At 38.2% G+C, this 25,238-nt stretch overlaps 1 protein-coding gene across 1 annotated transcript in view; it reads left to right on the forward strand.

The window, feature by feature from the left end:
• MYH15 (myosin heavy chain 15) overlaps nt 1-25,238 on the forward strand; it is a 167,654-nt gene that overhangs the window by 77,315 nt on the left and 65,101 nt on the right. The window contains 10 exon segments of the mRNA XM_028167709.2: nt 516-583; nt 1,417-1,504; nt 5,054-5,171; nt 6,073-6,195; nt 7,786-7,923; nt 12,487-12,749; nt 15,834-16,081; nt 17,463-17,639; nt 19,321-19,466; nt 22,574-22,664. Coding sequence (XP_028023510.2) covers nt 516-583; nt 1,417-1,504; nt 5,054-5,171; nt 6,073-6,195; nt 7,786-7,923; nt 12,487-12,749; nt 15,834-16,081; nt 17,463-17,639; nt 19,321-19,466; nt 22,574-22,664 — 1,460 coding nt within the window.

Below are 25,238 nucleotides of genomic sequence, written 5' to 3' on the forward strand. Positions count from 1 at the left end.
TTTTAGTGTATACTCTACCCAACATTTTTTATGTATATAGTCACCCATAATACAATCACACTTAAAAACATGTATACACACTCAGTATCATAATATACAGACTATTTTGCAGCCTAATTTTTCTCTCAAAATAAATCCGAGCAATCTTCCCATGCCAGTTATATTGATCTGCATCATCATTTTAAAAGATTGCAGTGTTTCATTGTATGCACACTCTTTCATAATTTAAGAAACCAATCTCCTGTTGGTAGACACTCGTTACCATTTTAATTTTTTGCTTATTTTTTTTGTAATGACTAAACAATGCTGCAGTGAGTATATCTGCACAGTTGCCTATTTCCTTAAGGAAAAGCACCAGAAATAGACTTTTGTGTTGAGACATGAATATTTTTAAAGCTTTTGGTAGACATAGCCATATTGCTTCTAGAACTTTGACACATTTATACTTTCCTCAGCAGGGTTTGGTAATGTGACAAAAAAGAGCCTTTTTAGTGCTTTTTTTCTTCTTTTTTTAGCTCTACAGTTTGGGGAGAAGAAAGGCAAGAAAGGAGCTTCATTCCAAATGGTTGCATCTCTGCATAAAGTAATTTTTAATTGCATCTATTCATATATTAACTACCTCACAATCTGCATATGTTACTACTTATTTGAAATTTTACGTCTTCAAATAAGGATAAAGTATCTGAAGTTAACCAAGTTGGAAAAGTTAAAGATTATCCTGATATTAATGGACTTTCGTGGACACTGTCAGTGTCCTACTTAGATCCCCTTTATCAGCCCATCTTACCACTTATGAAAATATTAGCTCATAATAACTCACAGTTGCCAGAATTGCCCTGGGTCAAATGGGAAGCTAATCTGTCTCCTTACTCTCCTCTTCAGATTCTGGCCCCTCTCTTGCCTCAAGGAGGTACCAACTGTAGTATAATTGGTGCATTTGTGCTCAGAGCTTCTGCAGGACTCAGACTAAACTGAGTCCATACCACTGCTTTTTTCTCCCCCTGCCCTACTCTACTTCCCTCCTTCTCCAAATAAATCTCTTGAACCAGAATCTCCATCTCAGATTCTGCTTCCAAAGAAACTGAGCTAAGATAAAAATTTTCCAGGCAGGAAACTTGAGAAACAATTTCTTTCTTCAAGCCATTTTATTGCCCACCCATAAAGTATTGCTACCAAATTTAAAACAGGTCTATATGATACACAACAGAACTATGTCAGTCAGATAAATATTGACTTGTCAAGGGAAGGAAATAATGTATTTTGGTAAGCAGGGAAGAATGTTGAATTCATTATTTTATTGTTGCTATGCATCTGGCTTTAAGACTAAGTTGATCAACATGGAGACTTTTGTGACATAGATTGGTGTTTTTAGTGATTTGCAAAGTGATTTTGTGTTGGTTATGGTCTCTATTTTAGGAAAACCTAAATAAGTTGATGACTAACCTGAAATCAACAGCACCTCATTTTGTGAGATGCATAAATCCCAATGTGAACAAAATGTCAGGTAAATAGATTTCTTTTTAATCCACACTAGGAAATTCTTTTGATTTAAGCCATGTTGAATGTCTTTTAATGAAACATTTACCAGTTTGTTTTAATAAGGATAGCTTTTCAGATAGAAAAGCTAAAATAAGTTAAAAATGAGTTTTTTAAACCTCCTCAGGATTGCCTTTGAATTGAGATTCAAGTGGACATACAGAAGGATTTCACAAAGCAGACTCAATTGGGTAACATTAGAATGCTTGATATTATAATTTAAATTCCTCCTTGAATTTCACGCTAAAATGTGGATGAGCTTCTGTGCCATTGTCTACAAGGGCAAAGTATAATAAGAAGGGATTGAATAATCAACTGGGGGATTAAGGTAGATATTTAAGCATAAAGGAAATCATTTGTTCTAAATTATCTAAATTGACCATAAAGAGAGTTTCTAAATCCATTTCTAATTGTTAAGAACTCCCTCTAGTCTTCCTTCATAATAGTAATATCTTCCCTCTCCTTAACACTACCTGTCTCTTTAGTTATGTACTTCTGGGCAGTAGATACTTTTTAAGAAGTATTTTATTTTTCTTCCAATTTTATTGAGATATAATTGACACACAGCACTCTATACATTTCAGGTATACAGCATAATGGTTTGCTTTACATACATCATGAAATGATTATAAGTTTAGTTGACATCCATCGCCTATTATAGATACAAAAAAAAAGAAAGAGAAAAAAAGTGTTTTCTTGTGATGAGAACTCTTTGTATTTACTCTCTTAATAACTTTCAACATACCACACTGCAGTGTTAACTATAGTCATCATGTTGCACATTACATCCCTCATACTTGTTTATCTTAAAAATGGAGGTTTGTATCTTTCAACCACCTTCATCCAATTTCCCCTCCTCCATCCCACCTCTGGTAACCACAAATCGAATCTCTTTTTCTATGAGTTTGTTTGTTTTTTAAAGGTTCCACGTATAAGTGAGTGTGTCTGGCATTTTCACCATAAGCTTCTTTGCTATTAACATCTTTGCCCCAAGCATTTTTGCCGCAAACGTTTTCCCCACATAACTAATTGGCCATAAGGCAATTTTGTCATAAGAGATAAAATAACAAAAAATAAAAGAGGGACATTAAAAAGGACATAATGAAACATGAAAAATGAATAACAAAATTAAAAAGACTATTGTGAAACAAAATATTTGAATACATTTAAAATGTGTGTAGATTCACGACAATACTGTACAAATATCTGATTTTACTTTGTGGGTTGAACCTAAGCATTTATCTTCCAAGTCTTTGTTCATAGTTCATTATACATTTTTTGGCTTGTTGATTCATCTCCTTGTTCTGCATCACACATTTTCTTTTTTGCTAAAATTTCTTCCCTCATTGAGAGAGGTATCGGTTTCCAAATACTAGGATACATGTTTGTAACTGAGCTTTGTGTTGTGTTATGAAAGCTTTCCACACTGTTGTTTGTTCTTGGCATATTGTCACATGTCTGTTGGTAGATGTTCCAAGTTCTATGGAAAATGCGGGTTCAACTCTGCACCTCTGAGGCCCTCAGCCTCTTTCAGATTCGTGTAATATGAAAATGGGAGTACTGTGTCAATGGAGAAATGAAACCAAATTGTCAACCAGTTGAAACCAAACTGTCAACCAGTTATTTTATCTTTTATGGCAAAATTGCTGCATGGCCGATTAGTTACGCAGTGAAAACGTTTGTAGCAAAAATGCTTTTGACAAAGAAGCTTATGGTGAAAATATCTAGAACCATAAATGAGATCGTATGGTATTTGTCTTTCTCTGTCTGGCTTATTTCCCTTAGCATAATGCCCTCGAGGTCCTTCTGTGTTGTCACACATGGCAGGATTTCCTCCTTTTATATGGCTGAATAATATTCCATTATACATATATACTACAACTTTTTTATCCATTCATCCATCAATGGACACTTAGAATGTTTCCATTTCTTGGCTTTTGTAGTGAATACTTTTTGATGAATGGATGGTGCTAGGGCGGTGATGAGATAGATAGGTGATGGTGAATTATTTATGTTTTTAATTAACAAAACAAAGTTTTTACAGATATTAATTACATGGATTACTTTCCTTACATCTTGGATTTGAAGATTCCCAGGCTTCTCTTTGGAATTACGGGCTTCTGTGGAACTTGGTTGGAGGCTGTCAGCCTCAAAGTTGTATATGTGACAAGCACTTATGTCTTCAGAGCACTAATCACCCTTGGAATATGTAGCCAGATGTTGTTGATTCTGATTTCTGAGGTTCTGTAGTACCTTGCATTTTTATTAACCTCCTGTAATTAAGACTCCCATCTTGACAGCCTGTGACCTATTCTGGGAAAGTGTGATGCTAAACAATGATGCTGCAGTTTGAGTTTTTGCAATGCAAACACATCATGTCCATTCACGCTGTATGTTTTTGCCTCATTGTTTCTTATCAGCTGGGTTTCTGAATGCATCTAGGGACACTGCTTCCATCTAGCAAGGAATCTAATTAGCTACCTCTATTTTGGAGCAATTCTGTTACCTATTAGAGTTGCCTCCCATCGAATCAGCTCTGATTTCAGCAGGTTTTTTATTTTTTTTAAGTCTTAAGAGAAAGTCATAAGAAAAGCTTCATGATCTAATCAGAACAGTTCTTCATATGTCCTTAAAGGGAATGAGCATGCTTGACCCTATTGTGTCATAGAACTCCGCTTCTGCTCCTTCTTACAGATGATTTGTTTCTGTCTATGAAAGGGATGGGAGTGCAGAACTATGGATATATGGCTTAGAGTTTATTTCTGTGACCCTGGGCATAAGCAGAGAATCATCTCATTCCATTTTCCTTATAACACTCTAGCAGGTCTTTGTTAGGAGAGTGTTGCTTGGCTTCTTCCAGAAACCTTGCTGAGAGCCAGATACAGTGGCTCATTGCTTGGCCTTTCTAAGGCTTCTATCAGAGATTGCAGCTGCAGCTCTAGTGGGCTCCATCTCAGGAACAAAGGGGTACTAGGAGAATGCTTATACTATAGAATACAACTTAGGCTTTCTCAAGATAATCAGGAGAGAAAGTAGGCCGGGATGTGGCCCATTCTTTCCTAATACAGAACAGTAAACAGAATGTTGTGGCTGTTCTCATCTTCCCCTTTCCTTGTGTTCCCCCTTCTTGTAATCCGTCCCCTTCCTGCTTGGAGATGCCAGTTCTCTTTTGTGTTTTATCCCCTCTCTAGCTGGTTTTTGGCTGGCAAATGGATATAATGCCAGTCATTTACATTCTAGCAAAAATGTATTTTTTTCATCTTCTAGGAGTATTTGCTTATAAAATCTTGACTAACTGTGAACTAAAGGATTCATTCCAGGTAAATCCTATTTGGAGACTCCTACAGAATAGGATGGGTACTTTGAGTGCCATGAGGCTGGGAGTGAGTGAATCCTCTTACCTATCATGTAGAGAACACTAGATTCAAACTCTTTTAACCCCAGATGCAGCAATTAGGACAAAATCTAGGGTAATCATTTTTTTAGACATGGACTCATTGTGACCGTTTTTCTTCAGGTGTAATGGACGCTTATTTGGTTCTACAGCAGCTGCGCTGTAATGGTGTCTTGGAAGGGATCAGGATATGCAGTGAAGGTTTTCCAAACCGACTGCTGTATGCTGATTTTAAACAAAGGTAAACAGACATCCTGGAATCCAAGAAGCCTGGGGCAGTCCATTTTGTTTTCTTCTCTTTGAGTGTTCAGGCATGCATTGTTTGTTTGGTTGATATCCTCCAGAATACAGATCAATGTGTTTTGGTGGTGGTGAGATATATGATGACAGAGTTCCATTATTATTTCCCCTTAAATCCAACATCTATGTAGCTGTAATATCCTTAAATCTCTATTACTGGATAATAGACCCACATGTAGAAGAAATATATAAAGAACGATATGGAGGCTGAATTGAGTCTCTGAAATGTTGTATGTACTTAATCGTAGCTGCCATCCAAGCAGGCTGTTGCTTTACTAGCAATCCTGTGAAAGGAAGGAAGCCAGCAGGGAGTGCAGCAGAAGGCAGGAGAGGCACCTTTGCTTTCTATTTCCCAAATTCTAAATGCGTAAATTATAGGTGATCAAGCAAATGTGAGCAAAGTAGAGTAGAGTAGAAAGAGTACCTGTGTCAGAATTAAGAAGTATATTTCTAGCTTTCCACCAATTCACCATTAGGGTGAGGGAATCTTGGAAGAGACCTTTAACGTCTCTGCTTTACAGTTTCCTTATCTGTACGATAGAGAGGTACTTAAGCATGCCTCTTTCTTTCTCTTTCTCCTAATCTCTCCCTCCCTCCCTCCCTAATTGAGCAGAGAATCAAGTGAGGTGGTCTCTACAGCACTATGAAAAGTACAAACTATTATTCCAAAGTAAGGAATTATTGCTCGTGTCCTCATTATTACTGCCAAGAGTTTTGTGAAAACTGAACATATTGGTAGGAGGGGTGGAAGTCTATATATACCTCCTTTTGTCTCACTTGTCCAGATTTTTCTTTATTTGCATCCCAACCTCAGGATTTATTCTTTACTTATTTTAAATTAGGTACTACATTCTGAACCAAAGGGCCTTTCCAAAGAGCAAGTTTGTGAGCAGCAGAAAAGCAGCTGAAGAATTACTCGGCTCCTTGGAGATAGACCATACACAGTACCACTTTGGAATCACTAAGGTAACCAGAGAACTACAAAGAATGCTTTTGGAGAAGAGTGGGAGGAAAGTCTGTGATTCTTAAAATACCCATGAAAGTGCAATTATAAGGCATTCTACAGCTCTTGTGACCACAACTAATACAAACAGAGCTCCGATGAAAGTGACAACTTCAGCACTATTTGAGAGAGGAAATTCAAAATTCAATGCTTTTTGAACCTCCGTCTTGACTACATTTACATTTTTATAATTATTCATCTAAGCAAGTTTGTGCCAAGACATAAAATACTGAATCAACTTTAGTGTGCTAGAAAATGTGTATACACATCAGAGCTAGACAAAATTGAACCAACTTACTGGAGATAACTGCTTGTCTGCATGTGATTCATCCACAAATACACTTTCAGGAAATTAATTCTGAAAGACTGTCTAAAAATGTTAAGGTCAAGCCTACCATCCAAAAAATTAATCCAAAGTTAATTTCCTTAAATGTGATTCACTAAACTCTGCTTCATCTTGAAGATCTTAACATGATCCACATATTTTGGGAAACTTCCGACTAACAGATTTGGTTTTATCCATTAGTCAATATCAGGTTGTTTCTAATGACATCCATATAAAGGCCAAATTATTTGAAGGAGAATTGGAGGGTCTGGGATGAAGAGCTTACAGAAAAAGAACTCTGTTGGACATGATTATAAAATATTACTCAACTCCCACATTTTGAATACCTGAGAGTCTGTTTCTGCTGATTTTCACTCCTGGTGCCTTGCTTCCTTGTATGTTTAGTTATTTTTGCTGTATACTACTCATCTAGGGCAGGACTAGCATGAGTTGAGAGAGCCTCCTAAGGCACAAAATTTAAGGCAGCACTCACTCTTCAGGTTGTATAAGTACTGACTTATGCAACCCTGAAAGTGAGTGCTTCCTTAAAATTTGTGCTTTAGGTACCTCACTCACCTCACCTTGGCCATTACTAATGATTCTTGAAGAAATATTTATGTGTATTTTTTATTGTCTAAGGCAAAAGTGACTTTCTCTAGAGCAGAGGTCAGCAAGTTATGGCCTAAGGGTCATATCCATGGCCGATTTTGTATATGGCCCCCCTAGCTGAATATGGTTTGACATTTTTAAAGGGTTAGTTTTAAAGAGGAAGAAGAAGAAATAGAAGAAAGAGAGGAGGTGGAGGAGGAGGTGGGTGGGGGTGGCAGTGGAGGTTCTACAGAGACTGTGTGTGGCCTGTAAAGCCTAAAAGTATTTACTATCTGGCCCTTTACAGAAAAACTGTGCAGACCCCTGCCTGGGCCTATCTTAAAACGTAAACCAAGTTCCCTAGACAACCTAGACATTACTAATAGATCAGGAGGAGGATAGTCTAAGTTCTTAAGGAACCAATATAACCACAGGATTAAATAAAGTTGTTTTTTTGTGTGTGTGTGGCACACTTTAGGTTTATAAAACCAAACTTTCTAGAATTTACATTTTACACATTAAGAAATATTAGCAAGAAGTAGAACTGATAAACAAATACATCAATTGCTCATAGGGCCATTCAACAGGCATTTACTGAATGCCCACTATGAATAGAACTAACATCTGACATTTCTTTTGGGTGTTTTTAAAAGCCGGCTTTCTGGGCCAACTGAAAGCCATGAGAGATGAGAGACTATCTAAAGTCTTTTCATTGTTCCAAGCCAGAGTACGGGGAAAACTGATGCAAATCAAATTCCAGAGGATTCTGGGAGAGAGGTATGATATCCCCACCCTGCGTCCCCACTGCTAGAGTAATGGTGTGCCTCAGTCAATGTGACTTTAGCTGATTGCCTTACAATAGGTCAGGGTAAAGAGCTCTGCCACCTGTGCTTAGTCTGGGACTTAACTTGAAATTTTTAAAATTATGGAACACCAAACAGAGCACAGAGGGCTTCTATTACCCTATCTAACTAAGAATAAGCATAATTCAGATTATTCTTGCACTGCTTCCAGTCTTCCCTTTGGAGGGATTCTTTATAGTTGGCAAAGTCTGGATCTCTGAGAGCCGTGTGACTCACGATTCAAAACAGAAGCAGACCTAGAAGCGTTTGCATGCGTCTCACAGCCAGCTCTGTGGGGAAGTTTGCTGCAAAGTAGGTAGGTGTTCTGACCACTTTACAGCCTCCCCTGGGTCAGAAACTGACTCTTGGTGACATGTAACCATAACTCTGTTACTTCATTTCAGTCAGGTTCACTAGGGACATTTATCATCACCTCTGGACACTGAGGCATAGGTTTTGTTTAATAGAAGAAAACCTTTAATAGAATCATGGAAAGCAAGCCAACAAAATCTCCAAACAGAGGGGCTATGAACAAGGGATTCCGCGGTTGTCGTATTTACTTTTTACCATAGCACAGTTTACCTTCTGGAGAGAGGTCCACAGGTCTGGATATAATTTGCTTACTTGACAGTCTGTTAATTCCCCCTGTTTCCCCAAAGAAGAAAACTATTATTACATGGTGATGTCAAGGATATTAGAGAGACATCTCCTAAGAGTCTTCTGTGACCCCATACAGTGCCCAATGTGGTGTGGGAGTTTATGAGAGTTTGGGGTTCAGGAGACATGGCTTCTATGACCAGTTTTGTAAACTTGGGTAAGACTCTTAATTTCTCATGTTCACTTCCTTCATCTCTAAAATGAGGTCTTTACTATCCATTCTCTCTAAATCATAGAATGACTTTAAAGAAATTATTATGAAATATTTCAAATACAAAAAAATACAGAAAATATTATAATGCATACTCATGGAGCTATCATCAAAGTACATCAGTTCCTAACATTTTCTCTGTAATATCTCACAACTTAAAAATAAATAATTAAGAAAGTTGAAACCCTTTGTGTATTTCTCCCTTGATCCAGATCCTATTCCTAGCTCCTGAATTCGTTTTTATCCCTCTGTTTCATTCATATTTCATATATAAAGCATATAAAGTTTAACATTTTTCTGTAGTTACTCACAATATATTTTAAAAAATAAATTAACAGACTCAGTTGAAGCCCCTTGCATATTTCTCCCTTGATCCAAGTTCTGTGGAGATATGCAGGTGTCCTTAAAAAGTTACATGATTTTGCATATTTTTAGTCTTCACATAAATATGCTCTGTGTATTATCTTAAAATTTGTTCTTTACATTCAGTACTAGCTTTTAAATTTATTAATGTTGATAAATCTAAGGTTAGATTATTGATCTTAACTCTTGTATAGTATTCCATCGTATGAATATACCACAATTTATTTATCCATTTCCCAGCTCAAGTAAACTTATTTATAAGTTTTTGCTATTACAAACAGTTCTGCAGTGACATTTTTGTAAATGTGTTCCCCTGCATATATGCAAGAGTTTCTTGAGGGCAATGTTACTCAAAATGCTGGTCCATTGGCTGATAGTACATAGGTAGCAGCTGGCCGAGGCCCACACTTTGAGTGGCATTTCTCTAAGGTATGTATTATTAGGTTTTAGGCTATACACAACTCCAGCTTTATGAGATGTTGCCAAAATGCTTTCTATTTTACTCTCTACCAGAAGTATATGAAAGTCCCATGGCTCTATATTCTCACCAACTTGTGGTATTTCAACTTCAAAAACTTTTCCCAAACTTAGTCATATTTCTGACTTTGGGGAAAGATATCATTTTCCTCTTAATATCATGTTTTCTGTAGATTTTTTTTGGTAGATATGATTTATTGTATAAAGGACATTCATTCCATCTTATTTTATTAAGCACGTTTACCAAGGAATGGTTAAATTCTTCTTTTGCATCTAACCCATAAATGTGTTGAATTAAATTAATAGATTAAAAAAGGTTAGGGGGCTTCCCTGGTGGTGCAGTGGTTGAGAGTCTGCCTGCCAGTGCAGGGCACACGGATTCGAGCCCTGGCCTGGGAGGATCCCACATGCCACGGAGCGGCTGGGCCCGTGAGCCACAATTACTGAGCCTGCGCGTCTGGAGCCTGTGCTCCGCAACAAGAGAGGCCGTGACAGTGAGAGGCCCACGCACAGCGATGAAGAGTGGCCCCCGCTTGCCACAACTAGAGAAAGCCCTCGCACAGAAATGAAGACCCAACACAGCCATAAAAATTAATTAATTAATAAATTTTAAAAAAAATTATTAAAAAAAAAGGTTAAACCCACTTGTTTATAAAATATGATCTTTTTCATACATTGTGGGATAGGTTATAGTATTATAGTATTTTTGCCTCAACATTCATGAATAAGTTTGGCCTGTAATTGTTTCTTCTGCTGTTATCTGACTTTGAATCAAGGTTACCTTAACCTCATAAAAGAGTTAGGCAATATTTTCTCTTTTCAAAACATGAAACAATTTATGTTGATTATCTGTCTTTGAGTGCTTGGTAAAATTTGCCTATAAAACCATCTAAATCTGGTGTTTCTTTCATGACAGATTTTACAATTTTGATTTAATTTATTTAATAGATACAGGCTTATTGAGATTTTTTTCTTCTTGAATAAGTTTAGATTAATTTCTTTAAAAAAAGAAATTTTACATTTCTTTTAAATCTTCCAATTTGTTAGATTATAATTTTTAATCTCTATCATATCTACAACTATGTTTCTAGGGCATGATCATAGATTATTTTATTTTTAGAGTATTATCATTCCTAGTATTGTTTATTTATGCCTTCTCTTTTTCTTGCTTATTCATGTCAGATGTTTATTTAATTATACTATGTAATAACCCACCTTTAAATTTTTTCTTTATTTTTTTTTGTTTTCTCATTCATTAGTTTCTGATCTCAGCTTTATTCTTTCCTTCCTTCCACTTGCTTGGGTTTATTTTTCTTAATTCACAATTTTTTTCAGTGTGTCTAATCAGCTGCTTAATTCTTCCATTGAGTATTTGATTTCAATGACTATACTTTTCAGTACTAGACATTTTATATGGTCCTCTTTCAAATCCGTCTGCCCTTTTATCATAGTGGCTCATTTCTTTCTTGTTTTTTTCAGTTCTTTCCTTTATGTCTTTAATAATTCTTAAGAATTATTTTATGATCTCCACCAGATTGTTCAATTATCTGAAATTCTTGGGGGTTTAATTAAACTTTTTATTGTGGGTGCTCACCCTCACTTATGGTTGAATTTTTTTCTATATGTGTTTTGTAATTTTGAACTGTAAGCTCATCTTCAAGGGGACTTTAAGAAAATCTCTAGTGCTTGATTTTAGGATATTTTCTTCAGTGCACTTTTGTATTTTTCCCCCAAGGGCCCAAAGGGTATTTATTACCAGTGTAAAAAAATGATTATGCTAATTTCTTGTGTATTTCTGCACTAATCAAGTAGTATAATTTAAATCTCAAACACTCTGGTGGTGCTGGTTCATAGTATAAAAAAAAAATTCTTAGCGTAGGATCTTTTTTCTTCACCCTGAGCCCAGACCAAATCAGATGTACTTCTCTTTGACTTCTCTCTGTGCCAGTGGGTGAATTTTTAAATCCTCCTTTTCATTAAGGGTGAAATTCTTTGAAAATCGCAGCCTGTCTCTTTATCCACAAGGATATAAAAATACAAACCCTACAGTACCAAGCCTGGCTTCCTCCTTCCGTAAGGATGGTCAGACTGTACAAGCATTCACTTTTCGCTGTTTTTTTTTAGCTCCCTCTATACTTCTTACCCTCTTTAAGGGTCAGCTCTCATTTAAAGGATGTTTGTAGTGGAAACATTTTCAGGACACATAGTCCACAACATTGTTAGCCCCAGAAGTCCCTCAAAGGTTTTTTGATAGAATCAAATGAGAGCTTGGATGTAGAAGTGCTTTGAAAACTAATGAGGATTTATAATGACTCCTAAAAAGATGTGCTTATTAGGGATCTTAATTTGGAAAATATCTTTTATTTTTAAATTTTTTTATTTTTATTGTTTTAAATTTTATTTATTTTTGGCTGCATTGGGTCTTCGTTGCTGCGCGTGGGCTTTCTCTAGTTGCAGCAAGTGGGGGTTACGCTTCATTACAGTGCACGGGCTTCTCATTGCAGTGGCTTCTCTTGTTGCAGAGCACGAGCTCTATGCACGTGGGCTTCAGGAGTTGCAGCACACGGGTTCGGTAGTTGCAGCACGTGGCTCACAGGCTCAGTAGTTGTGGTGCACGGGCTTAGTTGCTCTGCGGCATGTGGGATCTTCCTGGACCAGGGATCGAATCTGTGTCCCCTGAATTGGCAGGCAGATTCTTAACCACCCAACACCAGGGAAATCCAGAAAATAACTCTTTTGTAGTATAGGTTAACTTGCTTTTCTTTTTTTTTTTTTTCCCCCTCGATTTAGGGATGCACTTCTTTTGATCCAGTGGAACGTAAGAGCTTTCATGGCTGTGAAGGGCTGGCCGTGGATGAGGCTCTTCTTCAAGATCAAGCCTCTTGTTAGATCTGCTGGAATGGGAAAGGAGGTAGCTGGACTGAAGGAAGAGTGTGTGCAGCTGCAAAAAGCCTTGGCGAAATCAGAATCTCAGAGGGAGGAGCTGAAAGCCAAGTAAGTCTCCCTATTCCAGGAAAAGAATGACTTGCTTCTTCAGCTGCAGGCTGTGACTGGCCCCACCATTTCTTCTTCAAATCAAGTTTCTAATTAGATTCCCTTGTTTTGCAGGCAGTATTGACTTGAAAAAAAATAGAGGCACGTGCTTTACAAATACTGTAGAATTTCATCCAACACAGACAATGGAAACACTTAGAGAGAAACCCTGCTTTTTATAGTGAAGTGATTTCATTGGCAGTATGTCTTTGAAAAAGGGACAAACTTTTAGATGGGTTTTAACTATATAAACAGATGGAAATCTATCATGGGAGCCAGGAAGCTCTGGATCTTAATTCAAATTCTGTAGTTAGCACGTAACCCATTAGCAAATCAAAAGATAGGATCTTAGTAGGTCCTGAGAAAAGCTTTACTGAGATCTTCAGGATTATTTCAGTTCGCCCCTAACTGGTTTTCCTGATTTTGATCTCCCTGCTTGCTCTTTCCCAGTCCAAGTCAATATCACAATCAGTTGAGTTCTTAAGACAGCAGTTTTCAACCTTGACTTTGCATCAAACTTATTTGTGAAGCATTAACAAATAAAAAGAAAGGTGCCTAGACTCCACTCTCAGATACTTTGACTAAGCGGGTCTTGTGTGGGTCCAAATCATCTGTATGGGTGATTATGATATCCAGCCAGGATTGAGAACCATTGTCTTGAACAAATATGTTGCTTCCCTGATGAACAAGCTTTAGATCCTGCAATATGTGCATTATAGAATCCAAACCCTTGGCCCTGGCATCCGAGCCTCCATCTCTAATCTGATGCCGCTGTGCCATTATTCACTCCCTTTTTTATTCCTCTTCTCTAGCCACCAGGACTACTGTTACATCCCAAAGGCAGGCGTGAAATTTTATCCACCTTTATTGTACTCTCCACCCCACTTAGCACAGTGCTAAGTTAAATAATACTGGGTTCAAATATGTTATATAAATATATTGTATTTTTCCTGCTTTTTGGACTTAGGGAAAACAGAGAAAGTTCAGTAGTTTTAGGCTGACCCAAGTTATTCTTTTGTTTTGGGACTCTGCTACCCATCAGTGTTCCAATAGGCCATATTTTACACGAGAGTTTACACTCAGACCCACATTTCTGATACACATTTAATATAGCAGTGGTTCAAGAACTTTAGTGTGTATCAGCCTCACCTGGGATGCTTGTTAGAAATACAGATTCCTAGGCCCCACTCCAAACCTACATTAAGATCCATATTGGGAGAATCACAGTTTGTAATTTCATATTTTGTCTGGCTTAGGACACAGGGAGCCTTGGATGGGACCTGGCCTCCTAGTTTTCATCATTCTTCCTCAACAAAAAGAGTGGCCAGTGCTACCTGGGCTGATGCGGGGATAGAAATACACCCAACTTGTGAAGGGAGAGGTGGGTAAAAGTCTGGGATACATGATAAAAGATCATTGTGGGGAGCATAGGAAACACATGAAGCCAATTGCAGGGCAAGTCCAGGAAGGCTGAGATGAGTTCAGATTGTAACTGATTTAAAAAGCTGACCTGGCTATGAAATCTTTTATCTCATTGATTTTTAAGAAACACACCTCCATACAGTAGGAATCAAGGAAACAAGGATTCTTTTCAAATTATTCACTAACTCAAAATACCAGCAGCACTGAGTGAACCCATTTCAGTGAACACTGCGAGTACATGAGAAAATAACTGCCACTGGGGAAAGGATGGCCCTACTGTTAAACTGTCACACCACTGCTCAGCTGGCCCCAAACCCGCCATCGTGTTTAATGAGAGGATTGAGATGGTCGATCGGATTGTTCGCTTCATTTGGTGATGGTGACAGGTCCTGTACACGTGCTGAATGGAAGAGAGCAAAGAGCTGTTCTGCCTGTCAACCTGGGATGAACGAAGATCAAATGTCCCCATTATTGCTCAAACACTGGAAGCTTCTCTGATTTGCATGGATCCTTTTTGCCTTAACATTTTTGTTCGTTTTTAGTTTAGCCCTTCTCTTGGGTCTTCAATGATGTTGGAGATTCACTGTTTTATACCTCCCCCATCTGTGCCTCTTTGAGCCCCATTTGTTGGGCAGACAGGCTGAGAGTTAGCCAGGATCCAATAGCCTGGATTTTGGCCCTTCTCTGCTCTTGATCTAAGTAGATGAAACAACGTAAGCCAAGCAAATAGATAGGTAATAGATTGCCCAAATTGCAGAGGATGGATGAGGTCTAAAGATGAAATATGGAGATATGTGTGAAGTTATGTCACAACGAGACCTACAGTAATTAAGAACTTGCTCACAGAAAAGAGGTTTTATTTAGCCTCTAAATGGAGACAAATGAAAGGATTTCAAAGTTACACAAGGTGCTTTTATAGCAAAAAGCAATCGGCCTCTTCGTTTTTGACTTGGACCATAACACAGAAAGAGTGGGCCACACAGTGAGAGCTGGCGGCAGTATGTTTGAAAAAAATAAAAGGAAGGAGGATTGCACACTCTATGTGTATAACTTGGGGAATTTACTGCTGGCAGAACCATCGAGAAAAATATTTTTGTTGGAAATAATAGTAAAGTCTAGTTAGTGATATTCAAGGAACCTCATGAATTGTAAATTCAGCCTATGAATACAAAAATATACAGCCCAGCTCTATTTATTAGAAGATGCTTATATATTAAACAAGTGCATCAGGGCCCTTATAATAATATTATAAATATTCTATTGTCTGAGGGAACACCACTTTCTTAAAAGACCATATTCTGAGCAGGTACCGCCCTCAAACTATATGCCTGCAGGGATGCTTCCAGTAGCTGTGATTTAATCAGCACACCACTGATTTTTGGAGGCACGTTAGCTCCTTTAGCCCACCAGGATTCTATTAAGTGCTTTAGAAGAGGTAATCTAATCTACTGAATGGCCTGAAAGATCAAAAGCACCTCCAAACACAAGCAACTTCTCCACTTCTCAACCATAGGGTCAGGGAACTAGGAATATTATTTCAACTGCTTAGGAAATGTAGGTGAAAGTGCCGGGCGGAGGGCAGGCAATTATCTCTCTGCTATGCGTTAAGCAGCATTTCGCCTGGCTGATAAATTACTTCCAGCTGTTGGCAACAATTTTCTCCTCATCATGGCGGGAGCGAGAGACCCTGGCAAATGCTGAAGAGCAGTGCGAGTCACTGATTAAATCCAAGATCCAGCTGGAGGCCAGCGTCCAGGCGCTGTCTGCGTGGGGGGCTGGGGGGGAGGAAGAACAGGAGGTAAATTCCCAGCTGACTGCCAGGGGGCGGAGACTCGAAGATGAATGTTCCGCGTCGAAGAAGAAAGAAATCGATGACCTGGAAACACTATTGGCGAAGTCACAGAAGGAGAAGCGTGCTTCAGAGTACAAGGTACTTTTTCTATAATGTCAGGAAGGCCTAGATGCCTGAATTCCACACTCCCAATCGGGCTCCAGGACCAGACTTGCTCTGTTTATATTAATTAACACAGTGGTCCGCAACTTTACAGCACTGGGAGTCAGAATTGGCATCAGATGAAAGATGTGGTGAACTGTGCTATCCTACTTCAAAGTTCCAACTTGAATTTATGGAACCCCACTTAATCTCCCAAATGAAACGTTTTCATTTGTTCCAATCTAATTGCATCTGAAATCTGATAGAAAGAGCAAAATGGTTTCATTGGGCCTCTAAGTATCCTTTTTTGGAAGGAGAGGGGGCAGGATGCAGTTTATCGAAAGGTGATTTGCGACACGTCTGAATTCCCACCCCTGTCGTTGATTTGGAGCTTGACCTTGAGATGTCATTTTAATTCCAGCTAAGGACCTTAATGTTTTGTTCATTTTAGCTGAGGTTTTTATCTTGTGCATCTGTGTATAGACTCAAGTCAGCTGAGGGGTCTGTATCAAACCTTTGATTAAAAAAAAAAGTCTCCAGAATAATATCGTAATTTTGGCAGGTGATTAAATAGCAACTCTTGTACATCAGTTCCCTTTCATAAAAAGCACTTGGGCCTGATATAAATGACTTACGTTTTTGCCTATTTTATCAGCTGGAACTCTTCTTTAACTGCCACTTTCTTAGGATATTGAGGAACAAGATTAATATTACCCCGAATACTCTAAAGAAAGCTAAATTACCTTTAGTGGTGTTCTCGTTATACAATAATACGACACTCTGAAAACTGGCCATCCACTGACCTATGCTGATAATATATATATATTTTTAATTAATTCATTTATTTATTTTTGGCTGTGTTGGGTCTTCGTTTCTGTGCGAGGGCTTTCTTTAGTTGCGGCGAGTGGGGGCCACTCTTCATCGTGGTGCGCGGGCCTCTCACTATCACAGCCTCTCTTGTTACAGAGCACAGGCTCCAGACGCGCAGGATCAGTAGTTGTGGCTCACAGGCCCAGTTGCTCCGCAGCATGTGGGATCTTCCCAGACCAGGACTCGAACCCGTGTGCCCTGCATTGGCAGGCAGATTCTCAACCACTGCGCCACCAGGGAAGCCCCTATGCTGATAGTATTTGATTAACCAGAATACCCCATTCCCTGACCAGGAGAGATAACAGATCATTTGCGTCTGTGTGTAAAAGAAAAAGTGAATTTAGAGTTTTAAAAAGTCCATCAGGAATTTGGCTAAATTTGGTTCTTTATGACAGTGGATACCTCCTGAGATTTTTGGTCCTAGAAAAGAGAGGAGATGGCCCTTAGCGTTTATACCCCAGCTTCCATAAGTGGCTCTCATGGAACTGTTGTCGTCTTCTCCCCACAGGTTAAGAGCCTGACTGAGGAGGTGGAGTCCCTCAGTGAGGATGTCAGCAAACTTCAGCGAGCAGCCAAGGCTGCGCAGGAGGCCCACCAGCAGACCCTGGAGGACCTGCGCGCGGAAGAGGAGGAAACCCTCACCCTGAGCAAAACCAAGCTGACGCTACAGCAGCCAGCGAACAAGGTCAGTAGTGATGCGTCTTGCTAGATATCTGCGTGTCTACATCTGTGCAAACCTCCACTTTTTACTTAGTTCATTTATCTTGACATTTTCAGGAAAACTTAGTAGCATGGCTCGTTCCCCTCATTATTTAGAAATAAGAGGTGAACCACTACAGTAGAAGAAAGGCCCCAGCATGTAATCTGTCTGTTTTTATATGCAACTTTCATACAACAACCCTGGGCAGTGGGAGAACACTGAGCTGAATCGTGAAGGGGTATCACTCTGACTGGCTGTTCCCCACAGAACCTGGTGTTTTGCCCCGCAGATATGTTGGTGCTTTATCTGACACTAGTATTGAAGGATTGCTTTAAGGCCCTGTTGTGTCTCCAGCCGTGCACTGAGGTCTGTTAAAGTAGAAAGATATGTAAGTCGCAAGCTGTGTTCTACCAACACTATTGGGAAACACTTGTAAGACTCTGGAGATGGTGCCCCTGTTCTGCCTCCAAATACCCTGTGAAATAAAGATGCTTCAGACGAGTCTCGGTGGTTAGGTTCATCACTCTTCCTGTTTCCTCCCAGCTGACAGTGTGTGCATTCACTGTTTTATTAGTCCCCAAAGCTTAGCCTTTATAAAATTGCTGACAAGAGTGGTTGGGTTATTTTTTTATTATCTGCTTCTTTTTCCTCATGCCTTTCTATCAGTTTCCTCTATTACCTATTAGTCGTCTCACTTCTCTTCCTATTTCCACTGATACGTATCTCATAAAGCCTCAAGATGGGAATTTATTGGTTGTGTGCAAACAACACACACACACACTGTCACACATGCATTCTCACACACTTGTTCTCTCCCAGAGTTCATTTATTTTCAGGTTTTTGCATACGCCCTCCAGAAATTCTCCCTTCTCCACTATTTGAATTTTATATCTTTTGCTGGTCACAGGAAATAGCTTCTATTGTGGCAAAGTAAATATATCACTGAAAACTAGCCATATTGTCACTGTTACTTAGCCTCTCGCTAAGCTAACCTCCACATCATGGTTGGCAACACTACTCCAGACAGAACTTGAATGTTCTGATCACCTTGTTGGTGGTACCAGAATATGACACAATGTTATGGACCATAGAGGGTACCAAGGTGGTAAAGGAGGGTGTGGAAATCATGCCACGTGAGATGCGTTTGAAAGGGTCAGTGATTCTGAGTTGGAAGACTCAGGACAGCTGCCTGATATTCGTGAATGATCATGTGGAGACATTTGCTTGGTGCTACTCCAGGGAGCAGAGCTTAGACCGGTGGGACGAATTTACAGAGACTACTTTGGCTTCTTATGAAGAAGCACTCCTGAGTAAATGGACTTATCCACCCATGAAATGAGCTGCCATGTGAAGAAGTGAGCTTCTCATCACTGGAAAGCGATCAAACAAGGGCTCACTAGGCATTTATTATTGGTTTCTTCTGTAGGCTAGAACACGTAGTCCTTAATCTCTAAAGTTTTCCTTCATCACCGTGATTTCTAGATTCTTTTGTTGTCCTACTGATGTGTATGATATTTATTTCAAAATATCCACATAACTGGGCATCATTTACAGACCCTGCTTGTATGTTGCTTTCTTTTTCCAGAAGGTAAGTGGTTATTGAACACATCTAGTAAAGTATAAACTTCACCTATTTATTGGGCTCAACAATATCTCCTTCTGCCAGCTTGAGGGTGCCCTTGAACAGGAGAGCAAAGCGAGAATGAAGTGTGAAAAGGAAAAGTGCAAACTGGAGGGCGAGGTAAAGCTGAACCAGGAGAGCATGGAGGACCTGGAGAGCAGGCAGCTGCAGCTGGCAGAAAAGCTGAGGAGGTGAGTCACCTTTCTGTTGGCTCGAGATTCTGGGAGACCTTTTATTGGAGGAAGCAGCTCTCTCATGTCATTTATCCTCGTGACCCTAGGGCCAGATGTCTCAAGACCTGAAGGGGAGGATAAGGATAACGAGCCTAGGAAATTGATTTTCTTTTTCTTTTGCTAGACTTTATGTGAACTTTCTTTTTATAATTATGTAATAACCTACAAGAAAGTAACTGAGAAGGCTGACTAGCAGATGCGAATGAAAGGTGTAAGGCACAGGAGATGCGAAGTATTGGAATTTGAAGTTACAAGTCAAAATAAAAATCGCTCACTTCTTTTACTCATGATGAGCCCAATGGCCTAAAGTAAAAAAATAAATAGAAAATAAATCCTAATGTGAAGTCCCATATACCATCTGATCATTTAAAAAAACAAAACAAAACTTGTTTGCCAGATATAACCTCATTAACATTTATATAACATTTTTTGGTCAGATAATTTACTGTATAAGTATTAAACCTTAAAACTGAAAGCAAAACATAACATGATCAAAATCAGTAGACCTTCAGTTCACATGGATTACCAAGGAGCTCAGGGCAAGACGGCCCTCTCAGTTTAGTTTCATCATTCAGTGAAATGGATTTTCTCACCTTGTCCCTTTTGTCTTCCTCTGTTCAGCTAGACTTTCTTTTTCTTCTCTATATTTTTAAAAATTTTTGGCTGAGCTGCGCGGCATGCAGTATCTCAGTTTTCTGATCAGGGATTGAACCTGTGCCCCCTGAAGTTGGAGCCCGTAGTCTTAACCACTGGACTGCCAGGGGAGTCCCCAGCTAGACTTTCTTCTAACCATTAGGGATTTTCCAGTTATTTGGAATAGATCAAATAAGAGAGGGAAACAGTGAGATCTAAGAGTGAGATAAGGCCAGGTTAAAGCTGGGAGCAAACTGGTTATTGGAGCCCACAGTGAAGGAGAAGAAAGTCAAGTGAGCAACTATGAGCTTCTGGTTTTCCTGTCTGTGTACATGAGTTTCCATTACACATGCTTGTGGTCAGACTTGATTAATAGCCTACCAATAAGTTACTGAACTTGACAGGTGTTTGGAAAAGATGAAATAAGTAACCCTATGAATGTAATGGAACAGTGAAAGGCAAAATGATGATAGAGTTCCCTAAGCATTCAATTTTGAAGGTTGTGTTTCAGCTCAGCAAAGTGAAAATGATACCCTATGTCCTTGTAGGCCACAGGTCAAAGAGCTCTGGCATTTCAGAAACCCATGTTTTCAGGAAATGATAAATTTATTATATAACATTTTCTCTAAATGGACCTATGTATATATGGAAACAATACATGAAAATGTGGCATTTTAAAATGGTGATGACAGGATAGAATACTTAATAAATAACACCGAGATTATTAGCTATTCATCTTCTGAGATAAAAGTTAAATTTCTTCCTCATGCTATTCACACAAACACAAAATCCAGTTGCATTAAAGAATTAAATGCAAAAATAAAGCTATAAAATTATTAGAAAATGCAGCATTATTCACCATAGCCAAGATATAGAAACAACCTAAATGCCCACTGATGGATGAATGGGTAAAGAAAATGTGGTGTATACATTTAATGGAACATTATTCAGCCTCTTTTTAAAGGAAATCCTGCCGTATGCAACAACATGGATGAACCTGGAAGACATTATGCTAAATGAAATAAGTCGGTCACAGAAGGACAAATAGTGCATGATTCCACTTATATGAGGCATCTAAAACAGTCAAACTCATAGAAACAGAGTAGAATGGTGGTGTCCAGGGGCTTGGAGGCAGGGGGAAATGTGGAGTTGCTCTTCAATGGATATAAAGCTTCCATCATGCAAGATGATTAAGTTCTAGAGATGATTAAGTTCTAGAGAGATGTACAACGTTGTGCCTATAGTTAATAATATTGACTTAAATATTTGTTGAGAGGGTAGATCTCATGTTAAATGTTCTTCAATTAAAAAAAACAGCAAAAACCATTAAAAAACAAAACCATTAAAAGACAATATAGGTGGTAAGTCTTAGGAAACTGGCAGGTCAGACTGAATAAGTCACAAAAATCCAAAGGCATAAAAGGAATATATTGATAAATTTGATGTCGATACATCAACGTTTTAAACATTTATGTGGCAAAAGCCAACATAAATAAAACTGAGGCAAATTAGAAAGTGGAAGAAATATCTGCAGCAGATATCAAAAAATAAATATCAAGAGTATTAAAGGAAAATCTATAATTCAATAATTAGATGAACAACCTAACAGAAAAATGGGCAACGGACACAAGCAGACAGTTCATTTGTTTTATTGCCCATTTTAAAATCCTCATAGTTGATAACATGCTGTCCTCACTAGTAAACAAGGACATTCACTATAAAACAATGACATACTAATCTGTTAGATTAGGAAAAATTTAGAAGTGTGCTAATGTTAAGTGTAAATGTAGAGAAGTAACCTCACACTGCTATTGGAGGCCAAAGGCAAGGTTATAAGTTTTTAAATACAAACCTATACCTGATGCACCAATTCCCTGCTCAATATCCACTCTGTAGAGACACATGTACACAAGGGTGCATGTATATGAACAGCATTACTTGTAAAAGTAAAATTTGGGGGGAAACCTCAATGCTTATTAATAGGGAAATGGATAAATAACCACATGATGTCTAAATCATAAACTAGTATGTCAGTTAATTTTTAAGTGAACTAATCTATGTGTAGGCCAACATGGAAAAATCTCCATGTATTATTGGGTTAAAAATGTTGTAGAATTGTAAATTCAAATGTATACAATATTATACCTTTCACCGTAAAGAAAACGAAACTATTTCTACTGATATGTAAGCACAAACATATGTCAATACTTAGAAAAATGTCTGGAAGGATTCACACAGAACTGATTATGGTGGTTACCTCTAGGCAAGGAAGAGAGATTGGGTATAATAGCCTAGAAGACTTCAGCTATAGATGTAATAGTTGAATTTTTTACAGTGAATGACTTCATGTGTTATTACTATAATTTAAATAATATTTAAACAAAATGTTATTACTCTGAGCAATTCCACTTGATACCTCTTTTCCCTAACAGGAAAGAATTAGAAATGAATCAGATGAGTTCAAAGGTGGAGAATGAGAAAGGTCTGGTGGCTCAGCTTCAGAAGATGGTTAAAGAGCTCCAGGTAATCATTTATCAAATACCTGCGTGCACCTGTAGTTAGATCCGTGGGTGATGATTGACACTTCAGTGACACATGCTCTGCCAAGGTACCCATAGCTCTAGCCAACTATAGACGAGGCAGCAAAGAGCAGTGGTTGAGAAGGTAACCTGGCATTCTATAGATATGTGACTCTGGAGAACATTACTGTTTAAGCTTAGATTTCCTTATCACGAAGATAATAAGAAACAAGTAGCTAATTTGTTGAACGTTTGACATAAACTAGGTATTGTGCTAAAATCCTGGATGTCTATATTTTTACTCATTAAACCTCCTGACAACCTTTGAGCTAAAATTAAATGCAACAGTACATTTAAGTGGTAAGCTCAGTGCCTGACCCATGGTAAGCATTCAATGCTACCAATTTAATTTTTTATGATGATTAGTTTTTGTGATTAGAAGGCAATTATGCTGAAAATCTGTCTTGTAGCTACTTGTAGCCTCAAAACATTATTTGATAATGGGCAGCTATTGATACGTTTTAGACCATGCAACTGTTTTATACTATATGACCACATTTTAAAGTTATTTAAAGCATGGATACATTTAACTCCTCACGTATACATGCAGATGGATTTCTTTCCTTTGAAGCTAAGTATTTATCTCACTAATGTAACTATTACTCAAAATAATTTTGGAACTTTTTTCTGATTATTACCTTCTGAGATATTTTGAGCCAAATTAGACCAGTCTCACTGCTTTATGGGCAAGCTTTCAGACAATATTAATCTCCAAGTGATTGCCTATCATATTCACCAGCCTTCTCTTCAAATGATACTTTATCCAAAAAATGTTCAATTTATCCAAAATACAAATTTTCTTACCCTGATGATTTAAAAAAACTCTCTAAAGGTTCTTTCTTTTTTTTTTTTAATGTCTGAAACATTTATATTAACATATTTCCATGCAAATAACCCAAAGAAAGTTTAGTATTAGTTGTTTTTGTTTGTTTGTTTTTTGTTTTTTTATACTGCAGTTTCTTATTAGTCATCAATTTTATACACATCAGTGTACACATGTCAATCCCAATCGCCCAATTCAGCACACCACCATCCCCACCCCACCACGGTTTTCCCCCCTTGGTGTCCATACGTTTGTTCTCTACACCTGTGTCTCAACTTCTGCCCTGCAAACTGCTTCATCTGTACCATTTTTCTAGGTTCCACATACATGTGTTAATATATGATATTTGTTTTTCTCTTTCTGACTTACTTCACTCTGTATGACAGTCTTTAGATCCATCCACGTCTCAACAAATGACTCAATTTCGTTCCTTTTTATGGCTGAGTAATATTCCATTGTATATATGTACCACATCTTCTTTATCCACTCGTCTGTCGATGGGCATTTAGGTTGCTTCCATGACCTGGCTATTGTAAATAGTGCTGCAATGAACATTGGGGTGCACGTGTCTTTTTGAATTATGGTTTTCTCTGGGTATATGCCCAGTAGTGGGATTGCTGGATCATATGGTAAATCTATTTTTAGTTTTTTAAGGAACCTCCATGCTGTTCTCCATAGTGGCTGTATCAATTTACATTCCCACCAACAGTGTAAGAGGTTTCCCTTTTCTCCACACCCTCTCCAGCATTTGTTGTTTGTAGATTTTCTGATGATGCCCATACTAACTGGTGTGAGCTGAAACCTCATTGTAGTTTTGATTTGCATTTCTCTAATAATTAGTGATGTTGAGCATCTTTTCATGTGCTTCTTGGCCATCTGTATGTCTTCTTTGGAGACATGTCTATTTAGGTCTTCTGCCCATTTTTGGATTGGGTTGTTTGTTTCTTTAATATTGAGCTGCATAAGCTGTTTATATATTTTGGAGATTAATCCTCTGTCTGATGATTCATTTGCAAATATTTTCTCCCATTCTGAGGGTTGTCTTTTCATCTTGTTTATGGTTTCCTTTGCTGTGCAAAAGCTTGTAAGTGTCATTAGGTCCCACCTGTTTATTTTTGTACAGGAGGTGGATCCACTCTAGGAGGTGGATCAAAAAAGATCTTGCTGTGATTTATGTCAAAGAGTGTTCTGCCTATGTTTTCCTCCAAGAGTTTTATAGTGTCTGGTCTTACATTTAGGTCTTGAATCCATTTTGAGTTTATTTTTGTGTATGGTGTTAGGGAGTGTTCTAATTTCGTTCTTTTACATGTGGCTGTCCAGTTTTCCCAGCACCACTTATTGAAGAGACTGTCTTTTCTCCTTTGTATATCTTTGCCTCCTTTGTCATAGATTAGTTGACCATAGGTGCATGGGTTTATCTCTGGGCTTTCTATCTTGTTCCATTGATCTATGTTTCTGTTTTTGTGCCAGTACGATATTGTCTTGATTACTGTAGCACTAAAGGTTATTTCTAAAGAAATGTTTCAGAAATGTTTGGTTCAGTGACAGTATTGTTATAAATAAAGGTATTGGATCCCAAGATAACTAATTGGAAGGGGATCACGATTACTTGGATGTGGAAATCATACATTTTTTGGCACCTTCTCTGTCATAACTCATCTACAGATTAGATAGCCTTACTTATTGGGCTGGTCT

The sequence above is a fragment of the Balaenoptera acutorostrata genome, chromosome 4 (assembly GCF_949987535.1).
Source record: "Balaenoptera acutorostrata chromosome 4, mBalAcu1.1, whole genome shotgun sequence".
Taxonomy (NCBI): Eukaryota; Metazoa; Chordata; class Mammalia; order Artiodactyla; family Balaenopteridae; genus Balaenoptera; species Balaenoptera acutorostrata.